We start from the raw sequence: 16,706 nt of genomic DNA on the forward strand, positions 1-16,706 counted from the left end.
TGCATTCATAGAGGATACGGGGAAAGGTCGCACTCAAAGGCAGTGGTGGAAGCAGTATTTCCGCTAAAGGAGTTCAAAAAAAAAGTTGAAAAAGATTATAACTAGTGGGAATTGAACCTACGACCAAAAGTTTTGAACCCCCTTGACCACTTAGCTATGCTTTTGGGCTGTGTCAAGGGGATTCAAACCTTAATATATAGATATAAAAAACAAATTTTACCTTATATATACAGTGTAATTTTTTGGTGAAGGGGGTTCGAGTGAACCCTTTGTGCTCCTCTAAACCCGCCACTGCTCAAAGGGTGTGACGTAACTTATAAATAATACAAAGATAATTTTATTGTTGTTCCAAGTCTTTCTTAATCAAAGTTTATTTAATTATTTAAATTATAAATGTCGTCATTGACATTTTTACTCTAATCAATTTATAAAATCTTGCATACACCACCAACCATGAAAGGACATAAAGTAGTGGAGAGAAATAGTTACTACTATGAGTTAATAAGGGTTGTGACAAATTTCCAAACTTGACAAAATATCTTTAGGGAAATATCTACCCAAAGATATCTAAATACTTTGATTTTGGAAAACATTTTTTAAAGAAATAAAGGAGAAGAAAAGAAAGCAAGAAGAAGAAATGGAGGGCAATGGAAAAATTAGGCCAAATAGAAGTGATGTGCATGTGTCAAAGGAGGAAGAAGCAAAGATAGAGGAAGCAACAAGAGAGTATTTTGATGGGATAACACCAAAAAGACACACTAAGCCACAACGTAGTGACTATTCTTCTTCTTATACTGATGATATTCCTTCAGATGATAGTAATATTCCTGAACTCCTTGAATTCCAACGTCTAGAGAATGATCCTCAGGTATATATATCTTTCTTCTTCCTTTTCTTGATTTTTTTCTGCATAAACTAAAAATAGTATAATATATGTATAACAGTATATATTCAGCAGGGGCATACGTAGCACTAAGGTAAAGGGTTCAACCCATAACCTTTGATGTGCAGCATAAATTTATGTTTAAAAGTCTATTAAAATTGTAACAAATAGTAGTTTTGAACCCATAATTTTTTTTAAAATATAGTGGGTTCAACGCTAAAAATCTTAAAGGTTAAACCCGTGAAGTTTAAATCCTGAATCCGCCTCTAATACGAAATGTATAATTGATATATACTGACTAGAAAAAATAATAGTGAATCTCGCTGGCTATTTGCGGAGTGGGATTTAGAATTTTATAATATGGGTGCATCACTGAAAAAATGATAAAATGAAAGTATTATTTAGCAATTCATCCATGCTCCTCTAAATAACTTAGCATTTAACCAAATGCACCATTTAGTCTTTTTGGAGCATGGGTGCATGTAGAAAATGTTAGATTAATTTTAAAAAATATGTACATAAAATACCTAGTTTGGCGGAAAGACCATGGGCTCATGCACCCCGGTATATTGGTCTATAAATTCGCCCATGGGCGAAGCCACATGCTTGTAAGGGTGGTCATCGTCAAAAAATTACAGTGCGTGTATAGGTAAATTATTACGTTTTAGAGGTATATAACACATATTGAACACCCTTTGTCGGAAATTTTTTTTCCACTTCTTTAAAATTTGAACACCCTTGGGGAAATTCCTAGCTTCGCCGTTGAATTCCTCCGTGGCTATTTGTATAAATATCCCAAATATTGGGTTTTTTTCTCCCAAGTAGTTAACAAGATAGGATCTTTTTAACGATTTAAATGCTAGTAAAAAATGTAAAAGAACTTTTAGTGCTGGAGAAATCTTTTGTTGTTATTGTTCTTTTAGTTATGTAATTTCGGAATAAGACATGCTTAAATAGTGACATGAATAGTAAGGATTCTTATAGTTGGCCTCGATTAGCTTGGGATTGAGGCGTATGTAGTTGTTATTTTAGCTAAAAAAGACTAGGAAAGGCTCGACCTCAAATCGAACTCGTATGATCCATGACTGTCCTGGGTTTTATTTGATCCATTTGAATCACACCCATGCCGAATCCAATGGCTACAAATAACACTTCTTCACGACACTATTTTACACACCTCTTTTTCTGTGTTGCATCGAAAAGTACATATGCATTAAGTTCGATAAGGAAAATAGTGTTGGATCATGAGGGTCTACGATATGATACTAAAGTATGAGTCCCGGAGACATATGCTAACCCATGTGTAGGAAACAAGAAATATTATATTATGTAAAAAAATTCAGGAGGTTACAAACCTTACACTACTATCAATCGAATTATGATACATTCATGTGATATCCACCATCTTTTTTTGGGGGGCAAAACATGGGATAAAATCTTTTTTTTTTCCTTCTCTTTGTGTGGACTAAGATACATTCATGTGATATCTACCATCTTAACTTGTTTCAGTTTTTAGGGTCTGCCCACCAAAAAAGAAAGAATAGGAAAAAGAAAAAGGACTATAATAGTAGTAGTAGTATCTGGGAAGTACCAAGTTGATTCAGATGATCTGTAAGACAGTTAACATACTTGGATCAAGATTCAAGATCATCTCTTCAATTATAGTAGAGTTATTCATGATAATCATCCCGCGTTGACGCAGAGTTCGGGGAAGGCCACATCTAAAGGGGCGTGATGTAGGCAGCTTGCCCTGATGCAAGCATTAGCGGCTGATTCCACTACTCGAAACCTATACGTCACACGGAGATAATTTACCGTTGCTGCAAAGCTCCCCTTCGAAAAGGGCAGTCCGGTGCACAAAGCATCCTGCATTCATGCAGGGCCCAGGAAAGAGCCGCACCCTCTAGGGATGTGATGTAGACAACCTATCCTAATGCAAATATTAGCGGTTACTTCCACGGCTCGAAAACTTATAATGGAACACCACTGTTATAAAAAAGAATGTTATCTCTTTCAATTATTCAATGCAAAAGAAAACTTAGCTTCAGAGAGTTAACACAATTTTAAAGTATGAAGTTCTGTTTTGCTTTTTTTGGTTTGCAGAAACTGGTTTACAGTGGAAACAGCCAAGTGACGGAGGAATTTGTGGAGACAGAGTATTACAAGGATCTCAATGGCATTGACAAGCAGCACCACACGGTTCTACTCTAATTTAACACTCCTATTACCAAATCTTCCAATTATTGTTTTGATCTAAATTGTTCGGATCCTTTAAAAATGTTGCCACACTCATGTGAGATTAGAGGTAGCGCCAAGATTTGAAGCTTATAGGTTCAGGATTCTAGTTCTTTTAAGTTACTGGGTTCTAACTTTATAATTTGTGTGTATTCAATGAATTTCTTAAGACAAATATAAGGTTTGCACCAAAGTTACTGGGTTCGGCTGAACCTGTAGCCGAAGGCTAGCTCCGTTTTCCTATGTGGGATCCTTCAAAAATTGTGCATTTTTAAAGAATCCGACAACATAGTTTTTTGGTTAAAAAAAAAAGGTTAATGAAGTAGTGTTTTTGTAAAATCCAGACAGGAACAGGATTTATCAAAGTGGAGAATGCAAAGGGGAACACTTTCAATATAGGAGCTGATTCTGCTACTGATTCATACCATGCTTACAAAGGGAATCCAGCTACTAATGACTGGATTCCATCTGCTGTTGATGCGGTAATGCCCAAATGCATCTTTTTGTAGAATTTTTAAAAATATATATATTTTTTGTTGCATAAAAATAAGATAAACAGTAGTAAGATAAGGGGGCGAATTTTAAAAAGTCAATTATTATAACCCGATAAAGAAAGATTAGGGATACATAAGAGTGAACTAAGTCAAATAATACACTGCTTATAGGAATGTTACTTTATGATATCCTTAGCTCTCTTACATACATGAGATTGTAACTCAGACACACTTGATTCAGTTATTGCTGGTTGGATTTGAATATGCTCTCTAGTTATCTAATCTCTTTTCTTTTCCCCGCCTCCCGTGGAAAAAGAAGTACAAAGAAAGCTAATTCGAAGTTGAAGGTGCTCATCCAATCATTATATATTTGTAATTTCATACGTAAAGAGGAAGATTAAAACCTCACTAATCTTCTTATCTTAGGGTCTTCATTCACTTTTCTCTAACTTTCCCTACTTTTAGAAAAGAAAAAGAAAGATATTAAGAACAGAAACAATCTTTCTCTCCTCCCAGAGACGGATGTAGCATTATGGTACCGGGTTTAGATTAACCCGATACTTTCGACACAAAGCATAAATTTGTGTACAATTTTACTAAAATTGCAATAAAATACGACCCAATAAGTTTAAATATATAATAAGTTTGGTATGAAAAACCTTAATAGTTTAACTCATAAAATTTAAATTCTGAATGCGTCTGTCTTCACCTAGTTGAGTTTGTCAAAGATAGCCCTGAGTCAACCTGGATGAAAGAGAGAGGCTTAACTATGCTTTCAGCTAACTAGAATAGAATGGATATAGAAGATTCACAAAGACATTAGTGACTAATTGGCATTGGAACATATATTACTGATTGGGAAAATATCATTTACTCTTTAAATATGGAAATTCTTAATATTTAATATCTGATTGCTTTTTATTTTGGTGAATCAGGTTAATTTTATCTCGGACAAACCAAGCAGAAGTGATAACTGAAATCAGGTCCTGATAAATGCAGCATCTGGATATTGCAGACTCCTGCTGCTTATTTTGTATTTCTGTGAAGCCTTGCTTCTATGTGTCTCTCGTGTTTGGTTGTATTTGAATAACCTACTATATAAATTCTTTCAAACGTTTTTCCAAGCCACTGCTCCTACTTTCCATTTCTTGTTATTTCCAGCAAGCAGACTAGTCACAATAGAACGACAGAAATTGATCATAAAAGATGACCAAGGGTATATGGTTAAGATTTGGATCCTTCTACCCTTACCCCGAAGCGTAAGGTTCAAGCTATGAAACGAAAGACTTCTTGGGAGGGAGCGTTTTATCCGCTTTGTCGGCTTACCTGGCATGAATCCTTATTAGTTTGACCAATTTGATTCGGATACGAGATAGTTAAAGAAAACAAACATAAGAAAGAAAGATCACCAGCTCAACAGCTTGCTTAGCATCAATCACATTCAAGAGCTGGTTAACCTTCATAATGAATTCTGTCATTCAACTTTTTTAATTGATAAACCTGAACCCAAAACTCAAAAGTTACATCTGATTTTACAAGAATATGATACAGTAAATCTCAAAGTTCTTGTGTTTCTCTGAGCTAACAACGGCATATTTTGCCGATTGGTAATGTACATATGAACGACTGGAAATTCTGTACACATTTGCCCAAGTGTAGCGAATCCTTGCTCAAGTCCACACCTTGGCTAAAGTATCTTAGTGTACAACAAGCACTCAGCGATTTCTTTGGGATTGCACTTGAAATCAAGGCCTTCTGACCTTATCAAACCCCAGTAATGTACAAGCTAGCTGCAAACACGATGTCACGCTTGATCACATTAGAAGCAGTTTCCATTTTCTTGTACAATGCAGAGTTACCCATAATTGCTGCAGCATTTCTAAATTCCCGACATGTCTCGTCCAATCTGACAATAGTCCGTACTATTAAACCTTCAGGGACATCAGTAAGTTCACAGATTTCAGCAAATGGGGTGCCCTGCAAGAGAAGCAGAATTAGAAACAACCCTCACAGGAGAATTGAAGATTGAGCAAGGGATAGGATATTGTGATATATCAGTCATACGCACCCACACATAGACCTGTGGGTTTGGGGGGAGGTGAGAGAGAGAGAGAGAGGGTGTGTGTGTGTGTGTGTGTGAGAGAGAGAGAGAGAGAGAGAACCTTTGCCCATTCATATACCACTTCAACCAAACCAAACTTAAGATTTTCTTGGGCATACTCCTGCGGATCGATTGGTAGCTTAAACTGAGCCTGAAGCTCCCCAAGTCTTATTGCAGTTTCGTATAATCTGAAATGTCACGATAATGACTGTCATTGAGAAAAAGGGAAACACGAAAAATAGCCTAGGGGGCCGAGAGAATACAGATAAAGTTTCAGATCATGGTATTCATGAGACAATACCAACAGAATGCACATCAGAATGATTTAAAACAATTAGAAGGTAGAAATGAAGCTAATCAGAACGAAATCACCATAAAACTAGAGTTACAAGTCAAATGAAGACAACACAGAGACTTGAGAGAGTGTAAGCAGGAGATAACATGACTTCAGAAATAAAGGAGAATCAATGGTCGCACATCGTTTAAATAGTAACGGCCTATAAAAGCAGATCTGACAGACACAATTTTGCGGATAATCTGAAGCTGTGTAAAACTCTATCTTCTGTTGACCAGTAACTCTTTTACCGAAGGAAAGTAGGATAATTTTTCAGTCAAAAGATGTTCCACTAACAAACAGCAATGAGGTCTTAAACCACTACATGTTTGATCTGTAAATCTGACCAAATCCCATCCTTTTTAAATTTCTTTTCATAAAGGAAAAGCAGAACACATGCTGAAGATATAAGAGAATAGGCAGCCTGCTAGAACAACCTCTTCAACCCAAAAATTGTATTCACTCCAACAAAGAAGAATACACTAAATGCATAGCACAACTCACTCTCCATCCCTACCTTCATGGCACCCACCTAATTCTATCAAGAAAGAGGTGCCACAACTCTTTGACCTGTAACATTATAATATGTATATCTTTGGATGTGCAATTCCGTAAAATTTTCACAGGTGACATATTTCACTTGATATATTTTATTCCAATTACCGAGATAAAACCAAGTTAGTAGCTAGTAAATTGTCCATACAGCTTGCATATGCAATTCTGTGAAACATGAGAACATATTTAAATGATATGTTTTATCCTCATTCAAATAAAGGGAAAAAAACACGGTGTATCCCAATCATACAGATAAAACCAAGTTAGTACCCCAAATTGAACCCACAAAGCAGTGAAATAGTACACCCTATCTGATTTCATATTGTCTGACAATTATCTCATCAATTAACTTTGACGAGTTTTCTACCATTAAACCTAATGTATGAGAAGGAAAAATCCTAGACTGTCTGTTAAGATCAATCATTAGAGAAACATTAAGAAAAAACCACATGGCCCTGATTTACAGGTTTGATCGCTCAATCATTCATACACCACAAGCACAGAATCTTATCTAAAACTCTTCACAAAAAAAGAATCTTATCAAAAGACCAAAACTATCAATATCAATTCAATACATATATCGCCATGATGAGAATATCAAACTAAACATTTTCAAAAGAAAAATAACCTTTTTTTAGCCAGAGAAAGCTTTGGCGTGAGAAAGGATTCAGAAGTCTCCTTCTGCTGAAACACAAAGGAAGACATGATAGCCACTGCCTCTTCTGGTTCCAGGTCATCTAGTTGATTCTCAAATAAACATTCGGTGCATATCAACTCCTCTCCGGAATTCATTTCGCAAGCAACACGACCTTTGATTTGAACTACAAGGTCAGCATCTATACAGCCAATTTCTTTAAGCACATCTATCTGTGAATAAGTGTAAAAGAGGATGTTTACGATCCTTTCCTCTGCAAGAATTTATTGGCACTAAAAGGATCACCAAATTCTTATGATGATGATGGGTTCCATACAACAACAACAACAACATACCCGACCCTGAAAATCTGGCATCTGCTGAAGTGCCTCATCTGACATTTGAAACTTCAAATGATTCACTTCCTCATGGTGCCGCTTCAATTCTCTAGCTAATTTCATGTGCTCCTCCAATTTAATACAACCATGACACTTATTTTGTGCCATTTTTTGCAAGAGATTATTCCATTTGTAGTATGCTTCCACAAGATTCACGTCTTTCAACTTCAGATCTGGCATAGAATCTTCGTTAGAGAATGAAATATAGAGAACCTCACATAACTAAAAAGTCATCATTAATAGTAGTAATTCCCACTATATATCCAAGTCTAGAACTTTCCCAAGTTCATACGGTGTATACTTGTTAAGTAAAATTTAATAGTATTACTGTGAAAACACTGTCGTGGATGGAAACGTCATTCATAGAAAAAATTTCTTTTCCCCATTACCAACTATTATAGAATTGCAACTATTATGCAATTTATGGAGTCAAATGGTGATATAAGAAAATCTAATGTCGGGAAACTGTTGAAATTAATACCCTTATCTAAAATTGTGTGTTAGCTAGTCCTTAGATATCAGTGGATACACTGCTTATATGACAATAGAATTATTGGTGGTAAGAGAAGGCCTAAACAAGTTTAGCTGCCTGTCAAATAATATTCATGCTAGGATAAAACAACAATCTAAAACTATATATACTATCAGTACATCAGTACATCTGACCATTCAAATAATCCTGACATACCTTTAATCGGATCTAAGGCTGGAGGATACTTATTTCCTTCAGATTTCAGACCCAGCAGCTGTTGTATAGTGTTTGAGTAGGCCCCAGCACTAACATCTTCAAGAAGCCGAACTTGGTCTATCTTAATTTTTTTAACACATATATACAAGAAATCCTTGTTTTCAACTCCTCGAACCTCATAATTCATCCCAGCAGCATTACCGCGGTGAGGCAATTTAATGTTGATAATGCCAGATCCCTTCCGGGAGGAGACTGACGAGCAATACTCATCCTCATAACCCCGTCTTGATTTAGGCACTAATACCTGAAATTCAGGATTTTTTTGGTCTTTTCTGTCACTTATATCTGACGAAGCTTGCAGAGTTGAAGGCAACTCAGGAGTCAGAACTAAAACTATATACTGTCTGTTGTTAGAGGAAGGTGTCTTCACCACAACGCCTAGCAAGTGATCTTGACCCTGGAAGTAGTTAAGGGAGAGAAAAACATTAGCACCTTTTTGTAGTTGTCACATGAATCTCTTTAATGGAAATATGAACTGTAAGTCAGAAATGCAATATCCAAGTAACCACATGCAAGGGCAAAAGTAGACAGGATTATGATACTTCTATGATGAAAAATGGATCAGAACAAACTGCAAAAGGAATTGGAACACTTTCAGTTTCCAAAACAGTGATCTCAAACTGCAGAAGGTTCTATGCAAGGAGGCCCAGTTACAGCATATCAACCATTTTTTGCCAGTGCAAATTCCTTAAAGGCATTTAACGCTTTGACCTACATCTTCCTTTGCTGGTTTATTAATACCATATTTGGTTAAATCTGAATCTTTGCTTGCTAATATCATTGATGGCATTCATGTGTTTATGCACACTGAAAATTATGATGTGACTCTCTGTTGCAGGGGGCTAAGATCATGGAACTAAAGAACCTTTGCCATGTAAATTTCCAGATCATACCAGATAACTCAACCCTATTGTGTCTCAAACGACAAACTATTGAGTATTAGCAAGAAGCGAGAGCAAATGGAGCAAATAATTAATATAGAGGCAGCTAATTTCGGATTGATGCTAAGTTATTATTGTTATTGTATGCCCGATAGCTCTCAATTTCTTGATCTTGAAGACGAAAAGAGGCTACTGGTTCAAAAGAAAATATCAAATTACCAAAGAGCCTTAAAAATCATATTTCACCAGCCTAATGCCTATTTAGTGAAAAGAATGTAGTAAAACTTACTGATTGTGATTTTACAACCACTGCTCTCCCAGGAGAAAGATACTGCTGAGAAGCTGGCGACTGCATTACTGCCTCTGCTATTTGGTGGCTATATTTTTCTGCCTCCAAGAACATGTCATAGTAGTCCTCAATTGCTGGTTCACCCTTTATGCATCTATATTAGACAAATCGTATTTAGTTTACTACGCATTTAAATATCACAAATGATGTAAGAGTCTTCCCGGAAGGTAGCATTTAGAAGATATAGGTTTTCATAGAAGCAAGCATTTCAGACAGGGTAGCTTTATAAAATTAAGCAATTAAGAGCACTACCAAAAAGGAAGGATTCTCAAGATAAAGAAGTACATTTATGTCTGTGCTTCTCTAGTGTTTTGCACGCACGTCTCTCTCTCTTTACCTCTGTGAGTGTGTCTGTAAGAGAGAGAGAGAGAGAGAGAGAGAGAGAGAGAGAGTAACTTATAAGTAACTTAATGTGTGATAACTTGAGAAAATCACACATTAATGCAGTGAAGCACAAAATACAGACAAGAAAGCACATATAAGTAGCTTAATGTGTGATAAATGCATGTCGAAAAATTAATCTGACAAGACAATTATCGCAGCAAGCGCAGATACCATAATTGTTTTAGCTGTGCTTACTCAACGGATTTTGTTGGCTGAGCAAGCTTTCGCATCAAGAGTTGTTGCTGCTCAGGTAGTTTCTTCTGAGCATGAAATTCAGCAAAACTTCTTTTCAGCATGTCCTCGACCTGCAAAGTTGTAAAATGTACATCAGCAGGAGAAATCTGCGGGATGAGCAAAAGTGGGGAGTGAAGAATTAATCAATCCATGTAATGGAACACATCAGTACCATAAATCATGTCACCGGTAAGCATCATTACTCTCAAACTATTATGAGATCTAATGACATTATGCTTCTCAATAATATTGTTGGAACAAATCAGCCGTCTTTTGCAATAAGATAAAAGAAAAGGTCATGTTAGAGGTACACGCTATACTTTTACCCTCTGTGAAATGTCTTTTCTGATAATCTTTTCTTATTGTTTATCTAAAACAAAAGGAAACAGGAAAGAAAAAAAAAATTGAATTTCTTAAGAGATTCTTGAGACATTTAGACTTATTGTATTCATAAACCATGAGCTTATCTGCTAAAGTATCGAACTTAAACAATGTTTTACAGGTGAAGTAAAGAGACTTGCAAATAGTCCAACTCGCTACTATATACAAGCTCCATGAGAGCAACACATGAGAACAGCAATGATGTAATACAAGAACAGACTAGTTCCATAATCATTTAAAACTAAATTGCAAGAAAAATGAACTGTCAGAAATAGAATATTGAAGTAAATGCTGTGTGGACTATATAAGATCAGCTGTTTTTCTCTTCTTTCCTAATTTCCTAAAGATTCTTGAGGCATTTAGACTTATTGTATTCATAAACCATGAACTTCTCTGCTAGAGTATCGAACTTAAACAATGTTTTACAGGTGAAGTAAAGAGACTTGCAAATAGTCCAACTCGCTACTATATACAAGCTCCAGGCGACCAACACATGAGAACAGCAATGATGTAATACAAGAACAGACTAGTTCCATAATCATATAAAACTAAACTGCAAGGAAAATGAACTGTCAGAAACAGAAGATTGAAGTAGATGCTGTGTGGACTATTTAAGAACAGCTGTTTTCTCTTCTTTCATTAGTCAAAACTACGTACCTTCAGTTCTTCAACCCGAAGTAGATGCAAAATCATGATGTAGGTCAGTCGAAACTGAGATTCAAGCCTAGTTGCAGTACCAACTATTACATGCTTCAAATCATTCTCGTAAGGGATCTCATCACGGCACATCACCACAACTGTGCCAGTTTTATCAAGCCCTCTCCTTCCAGCACGTCCAGCCATCTGAGTGTACTCTCCAGGAAGTAGCTGCCTAAATTCCTTGCCATCAAACTTTCTTAAAGAATCAAAAACAACCTGCCAAAATTAAGCCAATTAAAACTTTTCAGCAATAGACTGTTTATATAGAGAGATGCTTAACAGATCCTAACATAAGTAACTGCAAATATCGACAGGAAAACCAAAGAAATTCTGCAATCTAAAATGGTACTCTGCATTAATACGGACAAGTGATCAAGGATTAGAGGACATAGGAAGTTTGAAAATCAAGGAAAATATGCAGGTAAGAAATTTAAAGGCAAAAGTGACAAAAATACAGAAAGCAAACCTGTTAAAAGCTATATAAAAAATTAAAAACATTATCATGTTTGATACAGAAAATTCAGGATCTCATCAAGAATGATTTTCTTCAATAAACTATCAGATATAGTAATCAGGAAACCTATTACCTAAAGTTACTTCAGTGGGATCAATTGATCCCACCAGAAGAAGTAAACAGCTCAAAGTTTTCTTGACCTTTTCTCCTCGTACTATCATTTTCTAATATATTAGTACAATATAAAAGGTAAGTTGGGCTCATCTTACTCTTTAAAAAAAAAAAAGTTGTGAATCTATAAAAGGTAAGTTGGGCTCATCGTATTCTTTAAAAAGATCAATTTAAAGTTGTGAATCTTACTATAAAGCCAATTACTAAGTAAATATTCAGTACTAACAACTAACATCACAATCCAATCATTTACCACCTATGGAGATGAGACAACTTAATTTGATAAAGGGAGCAAGTGCATAGGGTCAGAACTAACTAATATTGTATTTGATAAAAATAGTAATCCAAGAGGTTTGCGGAGCACAACAGAAATCCAAATTTTATGGCAAGAATCATCATCGTGACAGATCCACCCTTGAAGTTGCATAGTAGATTGATGTATCACTAATTGAGAGGCAGAAGCGTAAAGAAAATCGGCCTTGGGCCTAACTCAACCCCAAAAGCTAGCTCATAGAGTAAGGATTTACAAAGACCATATAAGGAGACCACACAATTTCCTCAACCAACGTGGGACACTTAACGCTCCCTCCCCAAGCACAGCTAGGGTTGGACATCTGGTGCGTGGACAATATAATATGGGCCCAACATTGGCAAAGCCATACATAGTGATGGATCTGGCATGATACCATGTGAAGTGAAATGGACCTTGTGTTTAACTCCACCCCAAAAGCTAACTTTTTTATTTTAGAAAGCAACCACAAAAGCTAACTCATGAGGTGAGAATTGTCCAAGACCATATAAAGAGACAATAGCTCATTTCCTCAACAAGTGTGGGAGACTTAGCACCCCATCCTCCTGCACGCTCAAGACTGGACATTTGGAGTGTGGACAACATAATATGGGGGCCCAACTAGGATAGACTAAGGATATAGATGGGTTTGGCTTTGATAAAATTGGACCTTGGGCCTAGCTCAAATTGATATTCAAATTGAACAAGACAGAAGAAAATCACCCCTTCAAGATGAGTCATTTATTGTGAATCAAAGGATAGTCAATTCCATGGCAAGCAATCTTGGAAAATACCCACCAATCTTAGACTATAACCCTAAGATTGTCCATAACATCTGTCTCCTTCTTCTGGTCTTTTCTTCGTAAAAAAATGTGTATACTATGTGCTTTTGGCATACTTGAATGAAAAACAACACAGAAATTTATGTGATTCTTCTACCTTTCTTCTCTGCTTTCCTCCATTTTCTTCGCTTTCTTAGTTCTTTACCTCTCAGCTCATTCCTCACTGTTGCATTCTGTCAGCCCCTGAATGGCACTAAATACTACTATTTCCCAGGCATATCTGCCCCATATTAGCTCGGTTGGCCTCTCTCATTTATGTTCTTTAGGTTCTCCATATATTTGCAGAGTAATCACTGTTTCTTAATGTGTTTCGATGCTGATGCTTAAAGATGCTGCATCAGTTTTTAAAGTTCTCATTAAAGACTTCAACTCTTAGCAATAAATAAATGAGCAAAATCCTTCTACAACATTAAATGGAAACAGAACTCAAGACAGGGTATAACAAGGCTCTTGTCAGTTATCATATAGGTGAATTTTTTTAATGTTTTACGAGAAAAACTACACTCAGCAACATGAACACTGCAAACAATGAACTTACCGTCCTAGCTGGAGCATTAACTCCCATTGCAAATGTCTCTGTTGAGAACAGAACCTAAGAACCAAAGAATCAAATGAACAAATTAGTCCTTCGCAAGAAAAACTCACCAAAAGACAAAATGTTGATTACAAATGAGTCACAAATTCTCTAAATGAGGTTAAAGAAACTTAAGCAATAGTGGCCGAAGTAGATAACTTAGTTTTTGATAACCGTAGTGTCCATGCCAGCTTACGCGCACCTCAACTAATTCCACGGATACTACTACCTTCCACCAACAACAGACACCAGGTAACTATGTCCACCAAGGCTTGGACAGATGGTAAGAAATCACCTTGAGTTTTTTCCTCCGCTGAAATTTGACCCTGAGACCTCATAGTTCTTAACCCACTTCATTGACCACTAGGCTACACCCTTGGGTGCGGTCAAAGTAGATAACTTGAAAATGAAAAATCCAAAGCCCAACTTCATTCCAGAATTTCACCATTTAACTGATAAATCATTTCATTATAACTTTTTCCCTTTATTTATTTAGTTTATTTTTTACTTGAAAAAGAACACAACATTATATCACTAAATCCTAAGCCATACTTCCGAAACCAAGAATCATTGGGTCCTTCAAAATATCTTAATTGGATCCAAAATTATTAAATGACTTTCCCCAGGATCTTAAAAAGTTATTTCAGTATAATATCCTTCTAGTACATGCTATCAGTGCTAGTATATTCTAACATGACCAAATGCTAATTGCTGTATGTTATAAAGATCTGATATTAATTTTTTATTCATTTCATTAAGTTCTAATGTAAATTCTGTATGTATGTATCCATAATGTAATGAAGTATATAAGCATGTCTATACATATGACAAGTGCTCAAGCATAAATATAGGCGATGCTTAATGCAGAATAATATTTGAAATGAAATAAGTAACAAAATACAGAGAGGTCCTAACGAGGTGGGCATCTTTGTGGAACAATGTACCCGTTTGGTGCATAAGTTTCAAAACCTTAGATGCCCTATTCTAAAACAACCGGGCATGTGACATTACCTTAACCAAACCTCGACAAAAAAGCATTTCTACAACTTCCTTGACAATTGGGAGAAGCCCTGCATGATGCACAGCAATACCTCTATGGAGAAGGCTCTGAATTCTGACAATCTGTAGATTACATGACCATCAATAAGACACTGTTCTAGATTTTAGCAGGGACCAAGAACCGCAAGGTCAACCAAGTTAACAAATGCAGATAATTAGGTAGGACACCTGCGGTAAGTTTCTGTCAGATCCCTTAAGCCTCGAAAATGCTTTATCACAGAATATCCTAATTTCACTTTTCTCAGAGCTACTTGTGAGATCAGTACCAGGGATGTTATCAGCTGATTTGTCACATCGATTCTTCGAAAAACAAAATATAACCACCTGAAATCACAATTTCATGACAAATATTAGGCTTTAAATACATGATAAGCTATTATCAACCTGTAAAAGGAAAATGGTTCTGTTGAACTGTTTTAAAGAAAAGGAAAAAAAATAAAACAGAGAACGAGATATCAAGAGACTAAATACCAACAGCAAAACACTGCTACGTGCTACTTTCTTCAGGACATGCTAATAGTAATGCTAACTATACCATGAACGGGCTGTGGGAGGAAGATATACAAGGAACCATGCATGTTTAAAAAAAGATGATTTTTTACATACAGGTAACAGCGATTTCTTCAAGAGTTTGTTAATCAGTGTCAACCACAAAGACGCCTCTGATCTCCTTAAGCCCATATTGTTCTGTCCAAAGCCATTGCTTTGGGTTCCCCAACCAGTACCAAAATTCCCTGATTTTTGGGGACCAGAATGCTTGTGTTGCTTCCCCTGAGAAGAGCTATCACGCCTCTGTCCTCGAGCCTTATCAGCAGCTGTTGAAGACCCAGGATGCAAGCTGGTGCCACCAGAGACAGAACTAGTGGTTTTCTTCTTATGTACATCTTTGGCTGCTTTAAATCCCTGAGGCAGAAACTCTTCGTTCTCACATACTTTGTAAAACTCCCCAGAATAGAAGAGACAATGCTCCAATGGGACCGGTCGTTTGGTCGTCCTGATAGAAAAGGTCATAGAAGAAAAAAGAAACCAAATCAAAAGAAACGATCTATGGATATATTATGACGATAAAAGCTCCTATCTTGCTTCCTGAATCATAATACGCCCCAGGAAATTTCAAGAAACAAAGTCATATAACTTCATAGTTTTGAATTATAATTAAAGAAAGCACAACTAACCCAGTCACACGAATTTGCTTTTGTTTTGTTCGACCAATCCAGTCTGCAAATTCAATTGTGTTTGGTACCTGCAATGGAAAAATGAAACATCTCTTACATGCCCTCCTAGCGCAAGCTCAAGCATTTGCTTTTCTAGTTCATAATTAGAGACCAATACTGGGGCTAACGTCTCTTCCCACTGAAGCACATATTTATGTCATCCCAACTTGAGAGCTCCTTTTGACAGGTTTTACTAACCTATTACATGGCAACTGCAGTAGGTTAGCATTTTTTCCACTTTTGGTTTCCTCCAAACACTCATGCTATGTCATAAAAGGTCGGGACCTTTCATGATAGCAATCAACCTCTTCACTGCCAGCAATTTCCACGCTGACAAGTCAGAGAAACCCTGTCTCCATACATCTACCATTACCAGCTTGGTTTCCTACAGGCAACAATCCTATGGACCAGGTGAATGACAATTTGCTAGTCCCGACCCATTGCCAATCCAAGAAATCCAGTTTCCATTGATTTCAAGTTGTATCCTAAATCCTAATATGATTCATTCTGTTTCGTTTTCTCATTTCGCTTTTTCATTTGCATTTATTTTATTTTTTTGTCTAGTTTTCTTAAGTTTCCATTAGATTACTGAAAACCCATACAAATGAGGTAACTGAAAGCTTTTTGTGTAAACAAAAGATAGGCACAATGCCAACCTACTACAACCATGCAATAGGTTGGTGAAGCCATTTTTAAAAAGGAAAGAGTGGGTTCCCACTCCTACGGAAAGTAAGATATCTTTGATATAGTTGTCTTTTTACAGCTTGTTTGTATTGTATCATATTGTTAATTT

General features: G+C 36.4%; 2 protein-coding genes across 2 annotated transcripts in view; one reads left to right on the top strand and one right to left on the bottom strand.

Moving 5' to 3' along the window:
- Positions 1–525: 525 nt before the first annotated feature.
- LOC107804229 (uncharacterized) lies at positions 526–4,736 on the top strand. The gene is made up of 4 exons (XM_016628077.2): positions 526–868; positions 2,987–3,082; positions 3,463–3,600; positions 4,548–4,736. Exons 1-4 carry the CDS (start codon positions 638–640, stop codon positions 4,587–4,589), a joined length of 507 nt encoding a protein of 168 aa, XP_016483563.1. The 5' UTR covers positions 526–637; the 3' UTR covers positions 4,590–4,736.
- A 345-nt stretch (positions 4,737–5,081) lies between these two features.
- Positions 5,082–16,706, bottom strand: part of LOC107804228 (DExH-box ATP-dependent RNA helicase DExH11) — a 34,473-nt gene continuing 22,848 nt past the window's right edge. The window contains exons 11-23 of the mRNA XM_075249224.1: positions 15,875–15,942; positions 15,306–15,693; positions 14,868–15,023; positions 14,652–14,762; positions 13,605–13,658; positions 11,269–11,526; positions 10,192–10,301; positions 9,553–9,706; positions 8,323–8,779; positions 7,593–7,807; positions 7,231–7,469; positions 5,775–5,901; positions 5,082–5,589 (exon numbers count right to left, since the gene is read on the bottom strand). Of these exons, the coding sequence (XP_075105325.1) occupies positions 5,377–5,589; positions 5,775–5,901; positions 7,231–7,469; positions 7,593–7,807; positions 8,323–8,779; positions 9,553–9,706; positions 10,192–10,301; positions 11,269–11,526; positions 13,605–13,658; positions 14,652–14,762; positions 14,868–15,023; positions 15,306–15,693; positions 15,875–15,942 (2,550 nt within the window). The 3' untranslated portion in view covers positions 5,082–5,376. The remainder of the gene's footprint in view (positions 5,590–5,774; positions 5,902–7,230; positions 7,470–7,592; positions 7,808–8,322; positions 8,780–9,552; positions 9,707–10,191; positions 10,302–11,268; positions 11,527–13,604; positions 13,659–14,651; positions 14,763–14,867; positions 15,024–15,305; positions 15,694–15,874; positions 15,943–16,706) is intronic.

Source organism: Nicotiana tabacum, chromosome 3, assembly GCF_000715075.1.
Source record: "Nicotiana tabacum cultivar K326 chromosome 3, ASM71507v2, whole genome shotgun sequence".
Lineage (NCBI taxonomy): Eukaryota > Viridiplantae > Streptophyta > Magnoliopsida > Solanales > Solanaceae > Nicotiana > Nicotiana tabacum.

Coding starts and splice junctions, on each gene's coding strand:
- LOC107804229 (XM_016628077.2), top strand. CDS start 638: ATGGAGGGCAATGGAAAAATTAGGCCAAATAGAAGTGATGTGCATGTG. Junction 3,083..3,462: donor TTGACAAGCAGCACCACACG/GTTCTACTCTAA, acceptor TGTAAAATCCAG/ACAGGAACAGGATTTATCAA. Junction 3,601..4,547: donor TTCCATCTGCTGTTGATGCG/GTAATGCCCAAA, acceptor TTGGTGAATCAG/GTTAATTTTATCTCGGACAA.